The sequence below is a fragment of the Diadema antillarum genome, unplaced genomic scaffold, assembly GCF_040938485.1.
Source record: "Diadema antillarum isolate AM-2024a unplaced genomic scaffold, OU_Dant_1.0 scf00000104, whole genome shotgun sequence".
Taxonomy (NCBI): Eukaryota; Metazoa; Echinodermata; class Echinoidea; order Diadematoida; family Diadematidae; genus Diadema; species Diadema antillarum.
Genome location: NW_027270993.1, coordinates 1267020 through 1284914, shown reverse-complemented (window position 1 = coordinate 1284914; position 17895 = coordinate 1267020). Strand labels below are relative to the sequence as shown.

Here is a 17895-nt window from a genome sequence, read left to right as displayed (position 1 = left end):
TCCCCGCGTCGCGGGGACCAATGTGAACGCGGGGATAATCACTCATTCATTTTATATCACATTGTGTTACGGAGGTTAACTTGGCCTAACGAACCATCATAACCACTAAAAATACCCAGACTCTCAAACAAGGTGTTTGGTCGATCTCGGTCATCTTGTCAAACTCGTTACTTGTACAAAAATTGTATTTACATATTCCTCCGCGAAACAATAAAGTGCCTAGAAATGATAGTAGGGCCTACTATGCACATGTATCTGTAACACTTTCCCCCCCCCCCCCCCCCCAAAAAAAAAGAATGCATTTACATTTACAACACAAACACAGACTCTTACCTTGGCACAATATTTTGGAACAGTATTGTACATTCCTCTTCCAATTCACTCTTGCAAATGCATGAGTTAACCATGGTTGCTGTATTGTTAAGAAAACATAAACAAGGTATGCTATGGCTATATCATCATCAGAACCTGTGATAAAACATGTACGACTTTAGTACCATTCAACTTATACCAATCTAACACTCTCGTGAGTTACTGCTGCTTTGTTAATTACAGCATACTGGAATTGCATGTAATTGAGCAACACTGAATACTGCAATGTCATGTCATGCATACAAACAATGCACAATATAACAAAGTTACATGGTTTCATCATTAGAACATACTTGTACATAGAAATCAGTTTTACACTGTCATATCAAATGATTAACCTGTGTACAAAGATTATAAACACATCATCTCTTCTAAAAGCAACTGCATATAATCCAACTAATGTAATCATATTACCTACAACCAAAATATCATATTCCATGATATGTGACCTGCATATCCCAATTACCTATAGATGTTGTGTCAGCATCTATTGAAACTGTCGAAACATCAACAAACTTCATACCTGATCATGTTTGTGAAGGCTTCAAATGTACCTGAATGAGATATCCTTGATGATAACCTGTGTGTACAAATAAGTGAGTGTATACCTGGATACATCCTGGTATAACACAGTCAGCTTAAATATATGCTGGTTGGTATGTTGGATCAACTGTGAAATACTGGACACCTTTACCAAGGCCATGATTGAGCTATAACAATGAGCAAAAGCTATGTACATGTATAACTATATGATTTCTGTACCTAATACTGTAAAAGTGGTTTCTTTTGCAGTAGTTTTATTTTCGCGCTTTTTGCGCTTTGAGGTCGAACCGCGAATTTAACATCACGCGAAAATGTTTTGAACTCGTCGCTTGTTACAACGCTACATTACCGACCGCGAATTTAAACACACGCGAAAAAGTTGGCACCGATGGAAACCGCAAAAGTTTCTGTATGCGAAAGAAAACACTTTTACAGTACCATATACATGCTAAATGGATCCAAAAGGCAACATCCAATCAACTTAGGGTATATGCCACAACAAATTCAACCAATACCTGTACATGTACAAGTATGAAACTTCAAATACCTGAACTAAACCTACATTACTCAATACACCACATTCTCTATACAAACAGCAACACTACCTGTTTGAAGTTATTTTACCAACAACTCACATTCTTGACAACTATTGATGGCTACCGTAACTTAACACAGCCTTCATAATGTCTTCTTTTGGAAAGTGACTTTTTAAAGCACAAATATAGCTTGCTGTGTTTCCGCACTTACACAAACATGTCTGAAAATACTTCCATATTATTGTTATTTACACACTCAAAGTGCCATTCATGCTGTTGGCATCACAATTATAGTGTATGCAACATACATACATATTGATGTACACACTGTCCTGAGTACTTGCAAAAACAAAATTACACCAGTTGAAAGTGTTACAAATATAAAATACACTTGCACAATTGTTGCATCTGGCAACGAGACAAAATATTGAGATGTCTCAATTAAGCATGAGAAAGGGTGTCTGTGACAATGTTTTCCTTTCCGCGAATGTACTTAATGTCAAGGTTATACTCCTGTAGGATTAAACTCCATCGCATCAGTCTCTGATTTTTGTTTCTCATTCTGTTGACGAATGTCAGTGGGTTGTGGTCAGTCCATACAACAACCGGTTGAGTTATGCTGCCCACATATACATCAACATAGCTGAGCGAAAGAATTAACGCTCAGGGTCTCCTTCTCAACGGTAGAATACTTCCGCTGGTGGGCGTTGAACTTCTTTGAAAAGTGGCAGACTAGTCTGTCCACTCCATCGTCATCAGCTTGCATCAACATGGCGCCTGCTTCGACATCGCTGGCATCGACAGCTAGGCTGAAGCCTTTCTTGAAGTGCGGCGCTGCCAATACAGGACCACTCGACAGGATTGCCTTCACTTGGTCAAACGCAGACTGGCATGTGGCTGACCACTAGTACTTCATATTCTTCAGCTGGAGATCAGTCAAGGGTGCCACAACATCTGAGAAAATATGGCAAAAGCGACGGTAATATGTGGCCGCCCCAATGAATCTCATGGAAAAAATTTTTTTGACAAGCACTTACAGTAAAAGAAACATGACTAGAAAGATTAAAAAAAAACTGAATAATTCAAAACAATTCTGTACAGGTGTACATACATTTTTGAATGGACTGCATTTCATAAAACTCCAAAATACACATTCTATAGAGATAATTACAATGAGTAGCTGAACACTGAGTAACATTGAGAGCATGTCTTTTACAAAAGTTATAGTGCCTATCTTACAAGATATTATATAAATGGGATAGCAGAAGAAAAGAAAAACTTACCTCTTAAGACAGTTGGATGAAAGCATGGACATGTCAGGCACAAACACAGACCAGTTCAACCTTCATCAGGCAAAGGAAAGCCATTAAAATATTACATGCAATAGTCCAAGACTAAGGTGTTATTTCATCAGCTCCTTGCATTACAATGGCTGGCAAAGACTAATTTAAATCATAGCAATCAAGTAATTCAAAAGCTGTGCTACACATATACCACATACATGATAGATTGAAATCTTGTTATACGTGATCAGTCAAAGGTGTCACTCTGTGTATTGGCAGTCTTACATGTATGAAGTATTCAATAATGTACATTACAACACGTGAATGCACATCACGATTTTGCATAAGATACACAATTCTTTTTACATTACTTTCTTTCCATTGATTTTCTTCTGCTCTTTATACTTATCATACCATAAAACAAGCTTTTCCTTAGAAGCATTTGATTTTCTGAATGAATAAAGGAGCCTACATTACACTTTTGAAAAAATCATAATGGAAAATCAAGTTTCAAAAAGTGAAAACAATAATTCTATGGGCAATGTTATATTTCTTTTCTACATCAGTTGTTATGTCTCTTCTTTGTCGGTTCTATTTCATTTCTATACCTGTTTCATTTAGTTTTAATACATTTCAGTTTAGGATTAGAGTATCTATCAGTCATTTCTGCAATGCTACAATTGTTGTCTCTTTCTTTCACCTTGTCATGCATTACCAAAAAAGGAATAAATCAAGAAAAATCAAAGATCATTGTTTCTGTCATATTATGTCTTGTCTATTCAGTTGTTTTGAAGTTAGTCTTGTCACTTTTTGTCTTGTAATGCTACTATTTTCTGTTCACTAGTCTTGCTTACGTTGTTCAGGTCTCGTTTCATATTCACAAGCATATTTTGAGTGCATCCCTCAATTCTTTGCACTTTTGGTCATTGCATATTATTAGTAGCAGACATTGTAATGGACAAGCGTACATGTCAATGGATAACGTGTCTGGCTGTCATTATTGTTGTATACTCTACTTATCTCACATTGTTCTGTTTACCTTATTCTGTATTACAAAATGAAATACAATTTGTATATATATAATGAAAATACATTCTAAGTGATTTGAGTATACATTGTATGTGAAATTACTTTGAATACACAGACAATGTTACTCATAAAAAGAAAATTCATTAAAACTGAATTCTAATAGCCTCATGATAACTGTAGTAGAGTGGAATAACTTCAGTGTGAAGTACATCAATACCTATGCTATATACATGATCAATCAATGTGTCACCTTCTGTAGTAGCGTCAAGTACATGTTGTTGATATCCATAAGAACACATCAATTTATGCACACATGAATCACTTGAACCTTGTCTCAGATTTTCATTGAAGTCACCAATAACTATGCATTTTGTACTTCTTTGCTGCAATTCTATGAGTAATCTCTTCAGTTTCTCACAAAATTGTTTCTTGTCATATCTAGGAGGTCTATATATCACTGAAATGAGAAATGAAGGACAAGTTACAGCAAATGTAATATATTCTAGATTATTGACATGTAAATCCAGCCTACTAATAGATTTGATTTTACTGTACACTGCAACTCCACCATGTGCTTGATTTTTCAGTGCAGAAAATAAAGGACTTTCATCTGAATAAGATTTTGACCGAGGCTGATTGTACATTTTAAACTGATCTAAATTCACATCAAAAATGTCATCATTAAGCCAAGTTTCAGTTAAACAAATAATATCAGAATTTCCAAATAAGAAATTTGATTGCATATCTTTGAAATGTGCTTTAAGACCTTGAATGTTATGTAACATTATACTCATACTTGCAATGGAGACATCTTTGTCAATGTTCTTTTCATCAACAAATGTTGGCATGCTCTCCAAGCTTTCTTTAACAACTGGATTGCAATACATAACTTTTGGATCAAAATCTTCAATTGTTAGTCCACATAATGATGTAACACGGCTCAGAGCTACATATGCTTGTCCGGGCAAAAATATATTTTTCAGAGAAACGACAGCTTTTTCCATCGTCATGCCTTGTACTTTATGTATGGTGCATGCGTATGCTAATTTCAAGGGAAATTGTTTCCTAGTATATTTTTTTCCAATTGATTCCTGTTGCCTTTCTATTGACTGAGTTCCTACTCTTTCGTTGTCAAATTTTACCAGCACACTTGTAGGTCGTGCATTTTCATTTACTCTTACTATGTCAGTTACAGTGCCAATGCAGCCATTTGATAAACCTTTGCTCACATTCACATTTTTGATAAGCATCACTCTAGAATTTTCAGCAATCCAAAGATATGCTGGCAAAGAAGCTTTTGTACATCTCCGTGGTTTGTCACATGTGTTATTTTTACCCTCATCACTGAGTTCAGAATCTTCTGCATCAATACAGATGATATTTGTGCATTTCTTGTGAAGCATTATTTTATTCCAGTCATTTACTTGTTTGTTTGAAGAATATATATGCAATGCATCCTCACATTGTTCTCCAGTTTGGCATGATTGAAGAACTGCTATATCATCACTAGATAATTCATCTTTCTTTTCTTTTATCCTTAATTTGTTCAAAAGAACAGCAAACTTTGCATCATCCTTTTGTCTCATTATTTCATCTAAGTTAATTATAGAGAAGTTGTCTGTCCATAAAGAACTTTGCAGTGTATCTTTATACAAAGGAGTACCTTTTACTGGGGGTAACTGATAGAAATCTCCAACTGCAATAACTGAAACCTTTCCAAATGGAGCATCATCACGTGTCTGCTTTATTTGCCTTAAACGTCCATGTATATACCACAATAGCTTCTGATCAACCATTGATATTTCATCAATTATTAGTATCTGCAGTTGACCCAGCTGATTACGTAGATGACTTATCTTTTCTTCTCCAAGCGGTTGGTATGGCAGTGTAGCAGAAATGGGTATGGACAGAGCATTATGAATAGTACTACCATCAATGTTGTAAGCTGCAATTCCAGTTGGAGCTACTTTCATAATTGAAATATCATCTGGATTATGCATCATTCTGCTAAGAATTCTTGTCCCTTCATTACATATGCATTTCACAAGATGACTTTTTCCTGTTCCAGCACCACCTGTCACAAATATCTGAAATGGTGTAGGTTCTTTTCCATTAACTCTGTCAAGACACCATTGTCGTATTTTGTAGAACACTTTTTGCTGCTTGCTATTTATAGTTCTTAATAAGACATTACTGTCTTCTTTCGAAATGCTACATGAGCGAAATTCTATGCCGTATGACTCTTTCTCCTGAGATTTAGACTCAAGATCTGGGATTCTAAATTCATTGTCAGTATCTTCAACTTCTTCATGGATTTTAGCTGTTTCATGTCTTTCAATTTCTGTTTCTGGACAGAGTAATCCCCATGCATCTTCTTGTGGACCAAATTTCTCAAGATATTCTTGTGCTTGATCAATTATATCAGCATTTTTTTGAAACTGCCTGAGATTTTCATTGACAATAACTTTGACACTTTCCAGGTTTTTATTATACATTCGTACAGATCCAGTTTCGTAAAATTCCTGATATGTCAAAAATTGATTAGGTTTTAACTGTTTATCAGTGCGGAATGGCAAATATAGTTGCAATATACTCTGATAATATTTCTCTGGGCTTACAGTCGGTGAAAAACGAGGATATCTCACTACAGCATCATTGGTTCTTGATCGTTTTTGTACAAAGCCCAGCTGATCTCTCAATTTGAACACATTCTGTTTCTGTTTCTTACCCTTCATATCAGATTCACTGAGCAGTCTATACTTTGAACAAAATGTGGCTAAACACATATTTTCAAATTCAAAACTATCAGGTCGGGCTTTATATTTATCAATTCTGTTTGGCATCCATGGACTCCTATCATCATCGTCTCGTCTGCTTTGAATAATACTCAATGGTAAACTCATTCTTACAGGGTTTGGTCCAACAGGTATAAACTCTACTTTTCTTGAGCATTCTTTCAATCTCAGGCTACAAACACGATACACACTTTCTTGTGCTGAAACTTCACGGTTTTGCATATACACATGTCCTATTTCCTTCATACTTTTTCGAGCATCTTCATTGCCCTCTTTCATTTCACTTTCTGCATTTTTCAAGAGCAAACTCATCTCTCTTTCTGCTTTTGACATGTATGACACAACATAAACAATGCAGGCATACTCATTTGTTATATACTGCAAATCCATATTGGCATTCCAAGCTCTGAGTAAGAATGGATTATATTGATTCACCCATATATCTTTTGGATTTCTTCTCATGACTATATCTTCTTTTGTAGCTACAGCATTATAGGCATCTTCAAATTCCTTTTGAGACATGCCAAGAACTTCAAAGAGCTGTCTCGCATTATCACATTTCCCTTCCATACATGATGAATTCTTTACTGTAGACAGAATATCTTGAGCTTCATCAGTAACTTCTGGATTATCATCAGGCTTCACAACAAATGTTTTCTCAGAAGGTGGTCTTGGAAAATTAAATCTACAAGAAGTTCCCTTTTTCTTGCATGATTTTGAATGTTTCTTTGAGTGAAGCTGAACATTCTTCACTATTTCATATAGTTCCTCATCTTCATCCTCACATGGAATGTTGCAGGATATGTATTTATCAACAAAATCTGTGACAGTTTCATCTTGGTCAATACCCAAGTTAGGTGCATTTTCAACCCAGAATAAACAGTGTGTGTGTGGAGATCCTCTTTGTTGAAATTCAATTCTGTAGAAGTAGTCAATTATCTTGCCAATAGGTTCTGCCTCGGAAAGAATCACTTTGTTCAAAAATGCATGAAAGCGTTTATCAAACATACGAGATACTGTCACTGGATTTGACTTTAATAAATTACACTTATCTGTCCAATCTAGATCATTTGCTTTTCTTCTATCACCTTGTTGATGTAGCAATGTATTAATAACTTCAGGCCATCTCATCTCAGCTGAGGAAAATGATGCAAACCATGTAGGTTTTCCAAGTTGTCTAACCATTGCTAATACATCTTTCTGTGTAGATTGCCAGTATGGAGGTGTTCCCCGTATTTGTTTCAGAAATTTGTATCCTTTATTCGAATCCAGTATCTCACGAACCTTTCTTGCATCTTTGAGATCTGAAGACTGCATCGATGTGGGATTATCTATTTCCTCTGAGCTTTTTCTGACAGCTATAGAAACATTAGAAAGTATTTGTTGCAGTTCATAAATACACTGAGCATAGAAGATATATTCTGTATTTTTTGCAAATCTGTTGTCTACATGCATCAGACGATTATGTAAATAACGACCAAGTGTTATGTCAATGTACCTAGTATCATGAAATGTTGGCTGGCCTGTTGGAAATAGAGCAGGAAAACATTTTGCCTCATTACTCTCATCCATCAGCAGTGATACAGGACTGTTCTTTTCACAAGGTGCACAACATATAATATCATCGAAAAATTGATCAAGCACTTCTTGCCTCATATCAACCTTCTGTAAACATGTGTTTAACTGAATTCCCTGTAACCGTCCAACTTGATCATCCTCTACATCATCGTCATCATCATTAATTTCACTTGAATCCAGCGGTTCAACACAAGCTGCTTGACTATTTTTCTCTGATAAATCAGAGCTCCATTCATTATTTATAGCAATATCAGAATACCACTTATTATTTTTCCTCAAATATTCCAATGCAGCTAGCACATTCTTTTTCTTGACAAACTGATATTCATAATGTCCTTTATATGACAGTTTCCTCTTCAGTTTTACACGAATTAATTGATCATCAGTCTCTGGTCGAGGTAATATCTTTACAGTTTCATCTGTGCGTGAAGGTACACAAACTGTTGGGCCATGTACTCCATACTGTCCTCCTTTTGGCAGGTTCAAAATTTTCATAAATGGAATGTTTAGTGCAATCAAATGTGTTTCCAACTGATTCAGATTTTCAAGTTCGGCAGGAATAGCATGTAATTCTAAGTTATTTCTGCTAGCTTCAGAAGGCATATTACCAGCTAATAATTTCCTGTGGCAAGTGTAACAAATCCATAAAGAATTTCTAGGTGAATTTACTATTTGACAGTCAACATCACAGTCATCACTGCATGTATGCAAGTACTCCTCTTTTAAGCATTTTGAATCATTATATTTTGCCTTCGTGCACTTCAATACTTGATTTCTGAATAATAATTTCAAACAGACACAACATACATATTCAGGGCCGTGTGAAATTATTTCCCTAAATTTTTTCAAAACATGATCACAATTTCTCATATTCATTTTTTCTCGCTTTTTTTGTTTCACATTTCTCAACGCAACCTGCTGTCTGTACACAAAATTTGTCTTGTACTTGATATTTGAAACTTTTCTCATAATTTTCTTACACCTCTCTCTAAATGATGCATTGTTTTGATATTTAGCTCTCCTCAGTTTCTTAAGCCTCTCTCGGAATAAAGCATTGTTTTGATATCTAGCTCTCCTCAGTTTCTTAAGCCTTTCTTGGAATAAAGCATTGTTTTGATATCTAGCTCTCCTCAGTTTCTTAAGCCTCTCTCTAAATGAAGCATTGTTTTGATATCTAGCTTTCCTCAGTTTCTTAAGCCTCTCTCTAAATGAAGCATTGTTTTGATATCTAGCTTTCCTCAGTTTCTTAAGCCTCTCTCTAAATGAACCATTGTTTTGATATCTAGCTCTCCTCAGCTTCTTAAGCCTCTCTCTGAATAAAGCATTGTTTTCATATTTAGCTTTGCTCAGTTTCTTAAGCCTCTCTCGGAATAAAGCATTGCTTTGATATTTAGCATTCCTCAGTTTCTTAAGCCTCTCTCGGAATAAAACATTGTTTTGATATCTAGCTCTCCTCAATTTCTTAAGCCTTTCTCGGAATAAAGCATTGCTTTGATAACTAGCCTTCCTCATTTTCTTAAGCCTTTCTCTGAATGTGGGATCCAAGGAGTACTTGTCTTTTTGCCTCTTCTTAATTTCCTCGTTCTTTTCTAACCTATAAGTTACATCTGTTTGATATTTTACTTTCTTTGCAGCTGCTTTTTTAAGTTTGCGGGATAGGTAAGGCTGATCATCTGATAAAAATTCTGTTTCTAACTGCCTTTGCTCATTTTTTTTCTTTTCTCTCTGTGCTCTCATTTGATCTCTATTTCTTTGTCGGGTAACATTAGCATTCCTTTTTTTTCTTTGTTTTTTCCTTTTTGTAGTCTGCATAGTAGTTTTAACTTCTTCAGATTCTTCAGTGTGCCTACTCATTTCAACTGCAGGTTCCATGTCATCCTCTAATACTTCATTGTTTAACACATTGATTTGACAATCACTGACAGGTTTTGTAACTTTCCTCTTTGTTGTGAGTTTTCTCTTTCTTGTCACAGGTGTTTCCATATCAGTAATATTTTGTGATCTTGACAGCTTTTGACATGAACCTGATTTTTGGATCGTTGGACATACAGATTCTACGACATCGTAATGATTGCCATTTGTGTGTTGCAAGTAAATACCTTTTTGTGATGTAATAATTCCAAACTGAAGTTTGCTCGCACCAAATAATTTCCATTTTGAACCATTATTTTCATATATATATATATCAGTATCTAGCAAATTTGATAAGGCCATTATTTCCAATTCTGTAGCCCATGTGCCATTGTTGAATACTCTTTCCTTTCCAATGTATTTTACAATATCTGTGTATCCTGATCTTAAAAGACTTACATAATCTTCCTTGTTTTGTAAAATATGTTTAACTATTGCTTTTCGAACATCACGGTGAGAATCTTCCTTGCCACATATAACATATGATATAGCTCTGTAAAAGCAATTTCCATCACCAGTAATTCTATAGATAGTCAATGGTTGTGACAGGATAGTAATATCATCCCTTTCTACCATATCTTTTTGCATATCATTACTGCTACATTTGTCATTAACCTTTATACCTAATTTGCAACAAAGCTTCTCTCTATCAGATTTATTCACAGGTCTGTACATGAGATCAATCTTTTTTATTTCTCCCACTTGTCTCACCTCAGATGCATCAATGTCCGCATTTACTGTCTCATCACATGTGTTTTGCAATGGAATTTGTGTCTCTTGCAGGTTTGATACCATTATTTGTTTTTGTGTCATTTTCCTCATTCTAACACTACATTTCTTTAATGTTAGGGTTTTAGTAATCTCACATGATAAATCATGACTTTCCTTCTTATTTTCTACACTTCTATCTGAATTCACATGGAATACAGGTAATTTCCCATTCAAAGTACTAGACAGAACAGTAGTTACACTTTCCACTGCGTCAAAATGATTGCCTCCAGTGAACAGAATATATATGGCTCTCTCAGTTGTTACTTTGTTGTAGTATCCAGGTTTCCTTGCAGACAGTATTTGCCAATTTTCTGTTCGATCATCATACACATATATATCACGATCTAGCATATGTGCCATTGAGCTAATATCAGTGTGACCAGCCCATGTTCCTAAATCCATCAATTTCTCTTGAAGAACAAAGTCCCTGACACTCTGATATTTCACTGTGTCTATCACATTTTTAAATAAATCACCCGTTTCCAGTAAATGTGCCACATTGGATTTCCTGAGAATGAAATGGTTTCTTTCGCTGCCAGTAACTACATGAGCAATACTTCTGTAAAAGCAGTTGCCATCACCCATAACTCTCTTGATATTTACAGGTTTCCCAATATACAAACTTTCATTTCTATCCTCCATTGATTCATTGGCAGTACCACTGTAACTGAAATTCAATTTATTGCACAAAGACTGTTTGTCTACGTATGTAATCGGCACAAATTTGAAATTTCGATCTCTTCTTTCTGTTGTCTTTTCAACTGAAACAAATTCAACTTCATTCTCATTCCCATAGCCATCACTGTTTACATTTACTCTGTTTTTCTTTGTTTCATTTTGAGTCTTACAGCTATCACTGTTAGTTCCTTTAACATGATCACAATGTTTTGAAATGTTGCTATTTTGATCATTTGTATTCCTCCATGCAGTATTTACTGAGTTTGATCTCTTGGAGCCACTAGTTGTCAATGCATTTTTCTTAGAATTGGATTCTAATGCCAGACCGGTTAGTTCAAACTGAGTAGTACGTAAATCACATGCCATTGATTTTGCCAAATTCAAACAGTGTACCTGTATACCTTGCCATGATGAAATGCTAAGCAAGACACTGCATCCATCTTGTACCAAGTACCCATCATGACTTCTGGAATGAGAATCAAATACATAATAACCATTGTCATGTGTAATGATTGCAAATGTACTCTCAGCAAAATTCATAAGACATGCATCATATCTGCATAGTTCTTGTTCTAAGGCTTGGCTCAATGACAAAGCACCAAAATTTGACAAATTGTTTTGATTTCCATCCAACACTCCATATTTTGATTCAGCATAGGTTATTTGAAATTTTTCATCCAGAATATGAAGTTCCTTGGGTAATTCATCTATCATTACAAGCTCTTCATTCAGTGGTGAATCCTTCTTTATGTAATAATACAACTCATTCCCAAGTGTCAGAATCTGATCAAGATCACGAGATCTCATTTCGATTCCATTCTTGGTTTGGGTGTAGAGAACTGCCACAAGGGAATTACATGCACATTGTTTGCCAGCAGTGTAACCAAATCGTTGATCACCTTGATTAAAATTTCCTTGTGCGATTGTTTTGGTCATAGGATATGATTGCCTTCTACCACATTCAGAACTTGAGAGTGAAACATGCTTACAGACGCGTTCTTCAGTCTCTATCACTTGCAGCTGGTTCATCATCTAATACATGTACTATTGATTCCTGTACATCATATGAATTGTGGTGGTCAGCACTTTTCGCAGAATCATCATTCATTACTATGCAGTCAGATGGATTAGTAGTTTTTTCACTTTCAGGCAAGAATATTGATTCATTACAAACTTCAGCACACTGTGTAGCTGAAACAGGTCTCTGACATGGAGAGTGAACACTTACATCTGTACAAGAATTCACAGGGAACAATTCCTTCACTGATATTTGTCTGTCACTTTCAACATCTTTTCTTTCACTGTAACATGGGTTCAGTTCATGCACATTGTGCATTCTGTCACGTTTCACTTTGGAGATATCATTCGAGCTTGTGTTGTCTCTACTTGTGGAATTACTGTCCTCATGGTCAGATGTTTCATTCTTACACAACTTTTCATTCTTTGCTACATGTTCTCCTTCAGGAATGTCAGGTTTGACCTTTCCATTATTACGCACCTGTGAGTCAGCATTTTTTTCCGGTAGCACACTTTGTCTGTTGATCTTGGTGAAACGACCTTTCTTTCTTGGTTGCCGTGCATTTCCACCTCCATAGAGCCTGTTCACATTCCAAACTTCTTTTTCAATGTCTGTGGAAGGGACAGAGGCACATGTAGTCTGATCACCATTCGGTACGCAACATTCATTACTCATATTCGGAGTGCTTTTAGCCACATCAGCCCAACTTCTCTGTGTTTTTGCATAGATCTGCTCAGTGTATTTTGCCATCACATGAGGTGACTGAACACACTTTGAATATACATTCAATACAGATTCAGTATATACCTGCAGACTATCATTTCGTTCTGTGTCCAAGTTTGCATTCACATTTTGCTTCACGAGTTTACCAGGTTCTTTTTGCTTTGTTTCTGCATTTGATTTCTTGCCCTTGCTGGTCTTGGCTCTTTTCTGTTTTTCAAGATAGTAGGCTTTCATTGCTTTGCCAATGTAGGTCACACCAGGTTGGAGAGGCACACCATTTACTGATCTCACTGAGCTCTTGTTAAAGGTCTTGGTCTTGGGATTGTCAGTCATTGTTTGGGATGTAGTCACTTTTGTCTTCCTTGATTTCACAGTTATCCAACCATCATCCACTGCAGTTTCTAATGGCTGAAATTGGCTCTTGGTCAGATTTGTCATGAAAGTCGAATCTGATTCATCTCTCTCACAATCTGCTCTTTTCTGCACACACACATTTGTCATTTCTAGAATTCCATTGTCCTTTCTTTTCACATACCGGTACCTCTTTTTCAGTCTCTTGCTTGGTTTCCTTCTCTGGTTGCAGCTCTTGCATGATGAATGTGAAACATCAGCACCAGAATCTTCATCACCAATGTCTTTGAGAAGCTCGTATCTGTTGAAATGACAGGGAATGCCAATTTTGTCAAAGATGCGATGGGCAATATTATTGCTTCCACATGCTGAACATATCCAAATCAACCTTGCATCACACAGTCTAGCCTCAGAAATAGTTCCTGTACACATCACATGAAACTGCTTGCCACAATCCTCACATGGTACTCTGCTTTCATTTTCATTGATCACATTACAACATGCATCACATTCACTGACCTCTAGATTTCTCAAGTCACAACTATGGAGGATATCTAGGATATCACCAATAACATTCTTGAATTCACTTGCTTCCATTGTCAAACTACAGGGCTTTGAAAGTAGGTACCTATTACCAAATAAATGTACTGTTCAATCAATATATTCCTTGAATCACTATACTTATATGAATCAGGTCTACCCCTGGTACTCTGTATTGCAATTGACAACAAAATTGTAGAATTGTATTGCCTTGAAAGCTAATATATACGTGAACTGTATTACACTGTACAATGTACTTGCAATGAGGCTGTGACACCAGTCCTTATAATGTTTCTACCAACAGGTGGCGCTTCTTATCTACCGAGAAAAATTATTTGTACAAGGTGTGTTGTTTAATTAGTTACTACCAACAGGTGTCGCTTTTTGTCTGCCAAGAAAAATTATTTTGTGCAATGTGTGTATTCTTAATTGTTTTCTACCAACAGGTGGCGCTCTTTGTCTATTACCTGCTAGTAATGGCTACTGCGGCAATTTCAGGAATGCGATTATAGCACTCGCACCTTTGCTTATCTTTGTGTACACCTATCTTGCCACCAGAAGAAGACTTGTATTGTCTACCGCAATAACGTTTATCACATATAATGCTTTTGTCTTAAGATGGCGCTCTTCAATTCTCTTTTACCGTAAATTCCCCACTCAAGACACCGTTTCTGAAGTGATGCAAGACTATATTTCTATTTTTAAATTTTCAGCAAACTTCTCGCCTCCTGTAAGAGAATTCTCTTTCAATTATGATTCTCTTCAATTCTGATTGCTTTATAGTTTTCACCTCCTTTACAGAATGCACTCTTTATTCAACACTCCTTAAAACTCTTTTGTTAGATTTTGACTCTTTTTCTCCTCAATTCTGACTCTTCCTCTCTTATTACTCTTTCTCTCTTTGATTCTAACTCTTTCTGTCTTTGATTCCGACTCTTTCTGCCTCTGATTCTGAGACTCTCTCTCTCTGATTCTCTTTGAAATTATTTCAAGTTCTTTCAAGATGAGTAGGATCAAAGATTCAGGTTTGCTGAAGATTCAAATTCAGTTAGAGCAGATAGAGTTTTATCTTTGTAATCACAGTCTTCTATTTGTGCAACTTTAAATATCCCAGGTTGGTTCCCTTTTTTTTACAAATTTGCCTATTTCTAAAGTATGTAATAGCAATTTTATAAGATTGTATTTACTCTAATCAAGCCCGTTTTTTCTCTATCACAATTTATATCCCAAGACAAATTCACAAATGACAATGTTTTTTAGTACTCATACTTTCAGATCTCTGTTTCTCCCTAATATCACTCTTTCCTCTTTTTAGTGTAATATCACTCTTTGTATTTAATCTCCAATATTACTCTTAACACTTATTCTGCAATTCCACCCCTTCTACTTATTCAGTTAAATCACTGGTTGCACTTTTTGTGTACTATCACTCTTTGCATTTATTTATTATGACTCTCTGCGCTTCTGTTCCAGTTTATATACAGGGGTTTCACTCGTTTCTTGTTTTCTTGATTGTATGTATACTTTCCAATTTTCTTGTTATATACAGGGGTTTCACCTGTTCTCCGGTTTTCTTGTTATACACAGGGGTTTCACCTGTTCTCCAGTTTTCTTGTTTTTTCAGGGGTTTCACCTGTTCTCTCGTTTATATACTTTCCAATTTTCTTGTTATATACAGGGGTTTCACCTGTTCTCCGGTTTTCTTGTTATATACAGGGGTTTCACCTGTTCTCCGGTTTTCTTGTTATATATACTTTCCAATTTTCTTGTTATATATACTTTCCAATTTTCTTGTTATATACAGGGGTTTCACCTGTTCTCCGGTTTTCTTGTTATATACAGGGGTTTCACCTGTTCTCCGGTTTTCTTGTTATATACACAGGGGTTTCACCTGTTCTCCGGTTTTCTTGTTATATACACAGGGGTTTCACCTGTTCTCCGGTTTTCTTGTTATATACACAGGGGTTTCACCTGTTCTCCGGTTTTCTTGTTATATACACAGGGGTTTCACCTGTTCTCCGGTTTTCTTGTTATATACACAGGGGTTTCACCTGTTCTCCGGTTTTCTTGTTATATACACAGGGGTTTCACCTGTTCTCCGGTTTTCTCGTTTTTTCAGGGGTTTCACCTGTTCACCTGTTTTCTCGTTTGTCAGGGGTTTCACCTGTTCACCTGTTTTCTCGTTTGTCAGGGGTTTCACCTGTTCACCTGTTTTCTCGTTTGTCAGGGGTTTCACCTGTTCACCTGTTTTCTCGTTTGTCAGGGGTTTCACCTGTTCACCTGTTTTCTCGTTTGTCAGGGGTTTCACCTGTTCACCTGTTTTCTCGTTTGTCAGGGGTTTCACCTGTTCACCGGTTTTGTTTTACAGGGGTTTCACCTGTATCCTGTTTTGTTTTACAGGGGTTTCACCTGTATCCTGTTTTCTTATCCAGGGGTTTCACAGACCTGTAAAGAAAGAAAACAAAAAGAACATAAGCTTTGTTGAAATTATATTGTGGTTTCTGATCCTGCCTCCCAAAGTCAGGGGAAAATTATGCTGCCCTACGATCTAAAACTCTGAAATTTTCAAGTTTGACTGCACTATTACTAAGAGGTCACTATGGGTAACGAAATTATGGTGGCAAAATCAAACTGATGATATCTGCTCTTCATTTCTTTTTTTTTTTTTATAATATAACCGGGAGGGGTAGCCATTATATTAGAGCGGAAAAACTAATATCATTTTCTTCATTCACTCAAAGTTAGCTTTCGAAGTTACTTCCTTTTGTGACCTGAGGGAAGCATAATTTTCCGAGACTTTCTTACGCAATAACACTTGCTGTCTTCCAATATAATGTTTTGTCTTCTAGATCTCCTTTGACAATATATTCCTCATCAATATACATGTAGTATTACCAAAAGATGCATAAAGTTTTGACATATATCTGATGCAAAAATAAAAAAATAGATAAATTTGACTTCTGACTGGCAGGACACTAAATGTGGACTTCATCACTCTCATCAATTGTGAACAAAATTGACATAGCAATAAACAAATAATTGGGAACACATGACCTCAACATGACTATTTTTCCTCATCCTCATCAGCACACTTGATATAATGACCATGATCATGTATACCAATGTACCAAGGGTGACACGACATTTGCTCCAGTCTACATATCTCGAAACATTAAAGGGTAAGGTCAAGGACATGATTTCATTTTTTGTTCAGAACAATGCAAAGTTTAGGATTAGGGTTAGCATTACAGTTAGCGTTAGGTTTAGGGTTATCATGGCAAAAGTAGACCGGAGCTACTGTTGCGAGAGCAAATGTCATGGAACCGTACCACATTAGAACATGATTCATGCAGAAATAAATAATTGAGAGGTACTGAAACAGTTTGTCTTCCAGACCCTAGCGCCCTCTCTCAACGGTATTTTAAAAATATTTTAAAGACATCAATGCACTTATTTACAAATTTACCAACTGAATATCATAAGTTACATGAAGACTATATTCTGTAATTTTCAACGCATTCCATGCAAGCGAACTGATTTTATGGCAAAGAGAAGCTTTCATTATTTTTGTTGGAAATGCCAGCAAAAATTATTTGTTATATAAAATTGCAAAATCTAACCCCGTAAACACATTTTTGTTTTTCATCCCCCTCACAGTTGTTTAAGATATAAACATTCAAATAATATATGAATAGACTGGAATGGTGACATGCTACCTTGATGGAATTTATGAATACTAAGGACAGGCCTTAAACAAAGTGCCAATT

General features: G+C 36.0%; 1 protein-coding gene across 5 annotated transcripts; it reads right to left on the bottom strand.

Moving 5' to 3' along the window:
- Positions 1–328: 328 nt before the first annotated feature.
- On the bottom strand, positions 329–16061 carry LOC139719111 (uncharacterized). 5 transcript variants are annotated; one of them, XR_011710064.1, is made up of 4 exons: positions 12995–16061; positions 11890–11962; positions 2735–2794; positions 329–2405 (listed from the first exon to the last, which is right to left on the bottom strand). XR_011710064.1 is itself a non-coding variant. In XM_071630545.1 (2 exons), the coding sequence occupies exons 1-2, from the start codon at positions 14183–14185 to the stop codon at positions 11954–11956; spliced, it is 1200 nt and encodes a 399-aa protein (XP_071486646.1). In that variant the 5' UTR covers positions 14186–16061; the 3' UTR covers positions 10095–11953. The 5 variants fall into 5 exon arrangements, 1 of the variants encoding a protein (XP_071486646.1); XR_011710065.1 differs by having other exon boundaries at positions 11898–11962; XR_011710067.1 differs by lacking the exons at positions 329–2405; positions 2735–2794 and having other exon boundaries at positions 10095–11962; positions 12995–13125; positions 13773–16061.
- Between the last annotated feature and the right edge of the window lie 1834 nt (positions 16062–17895).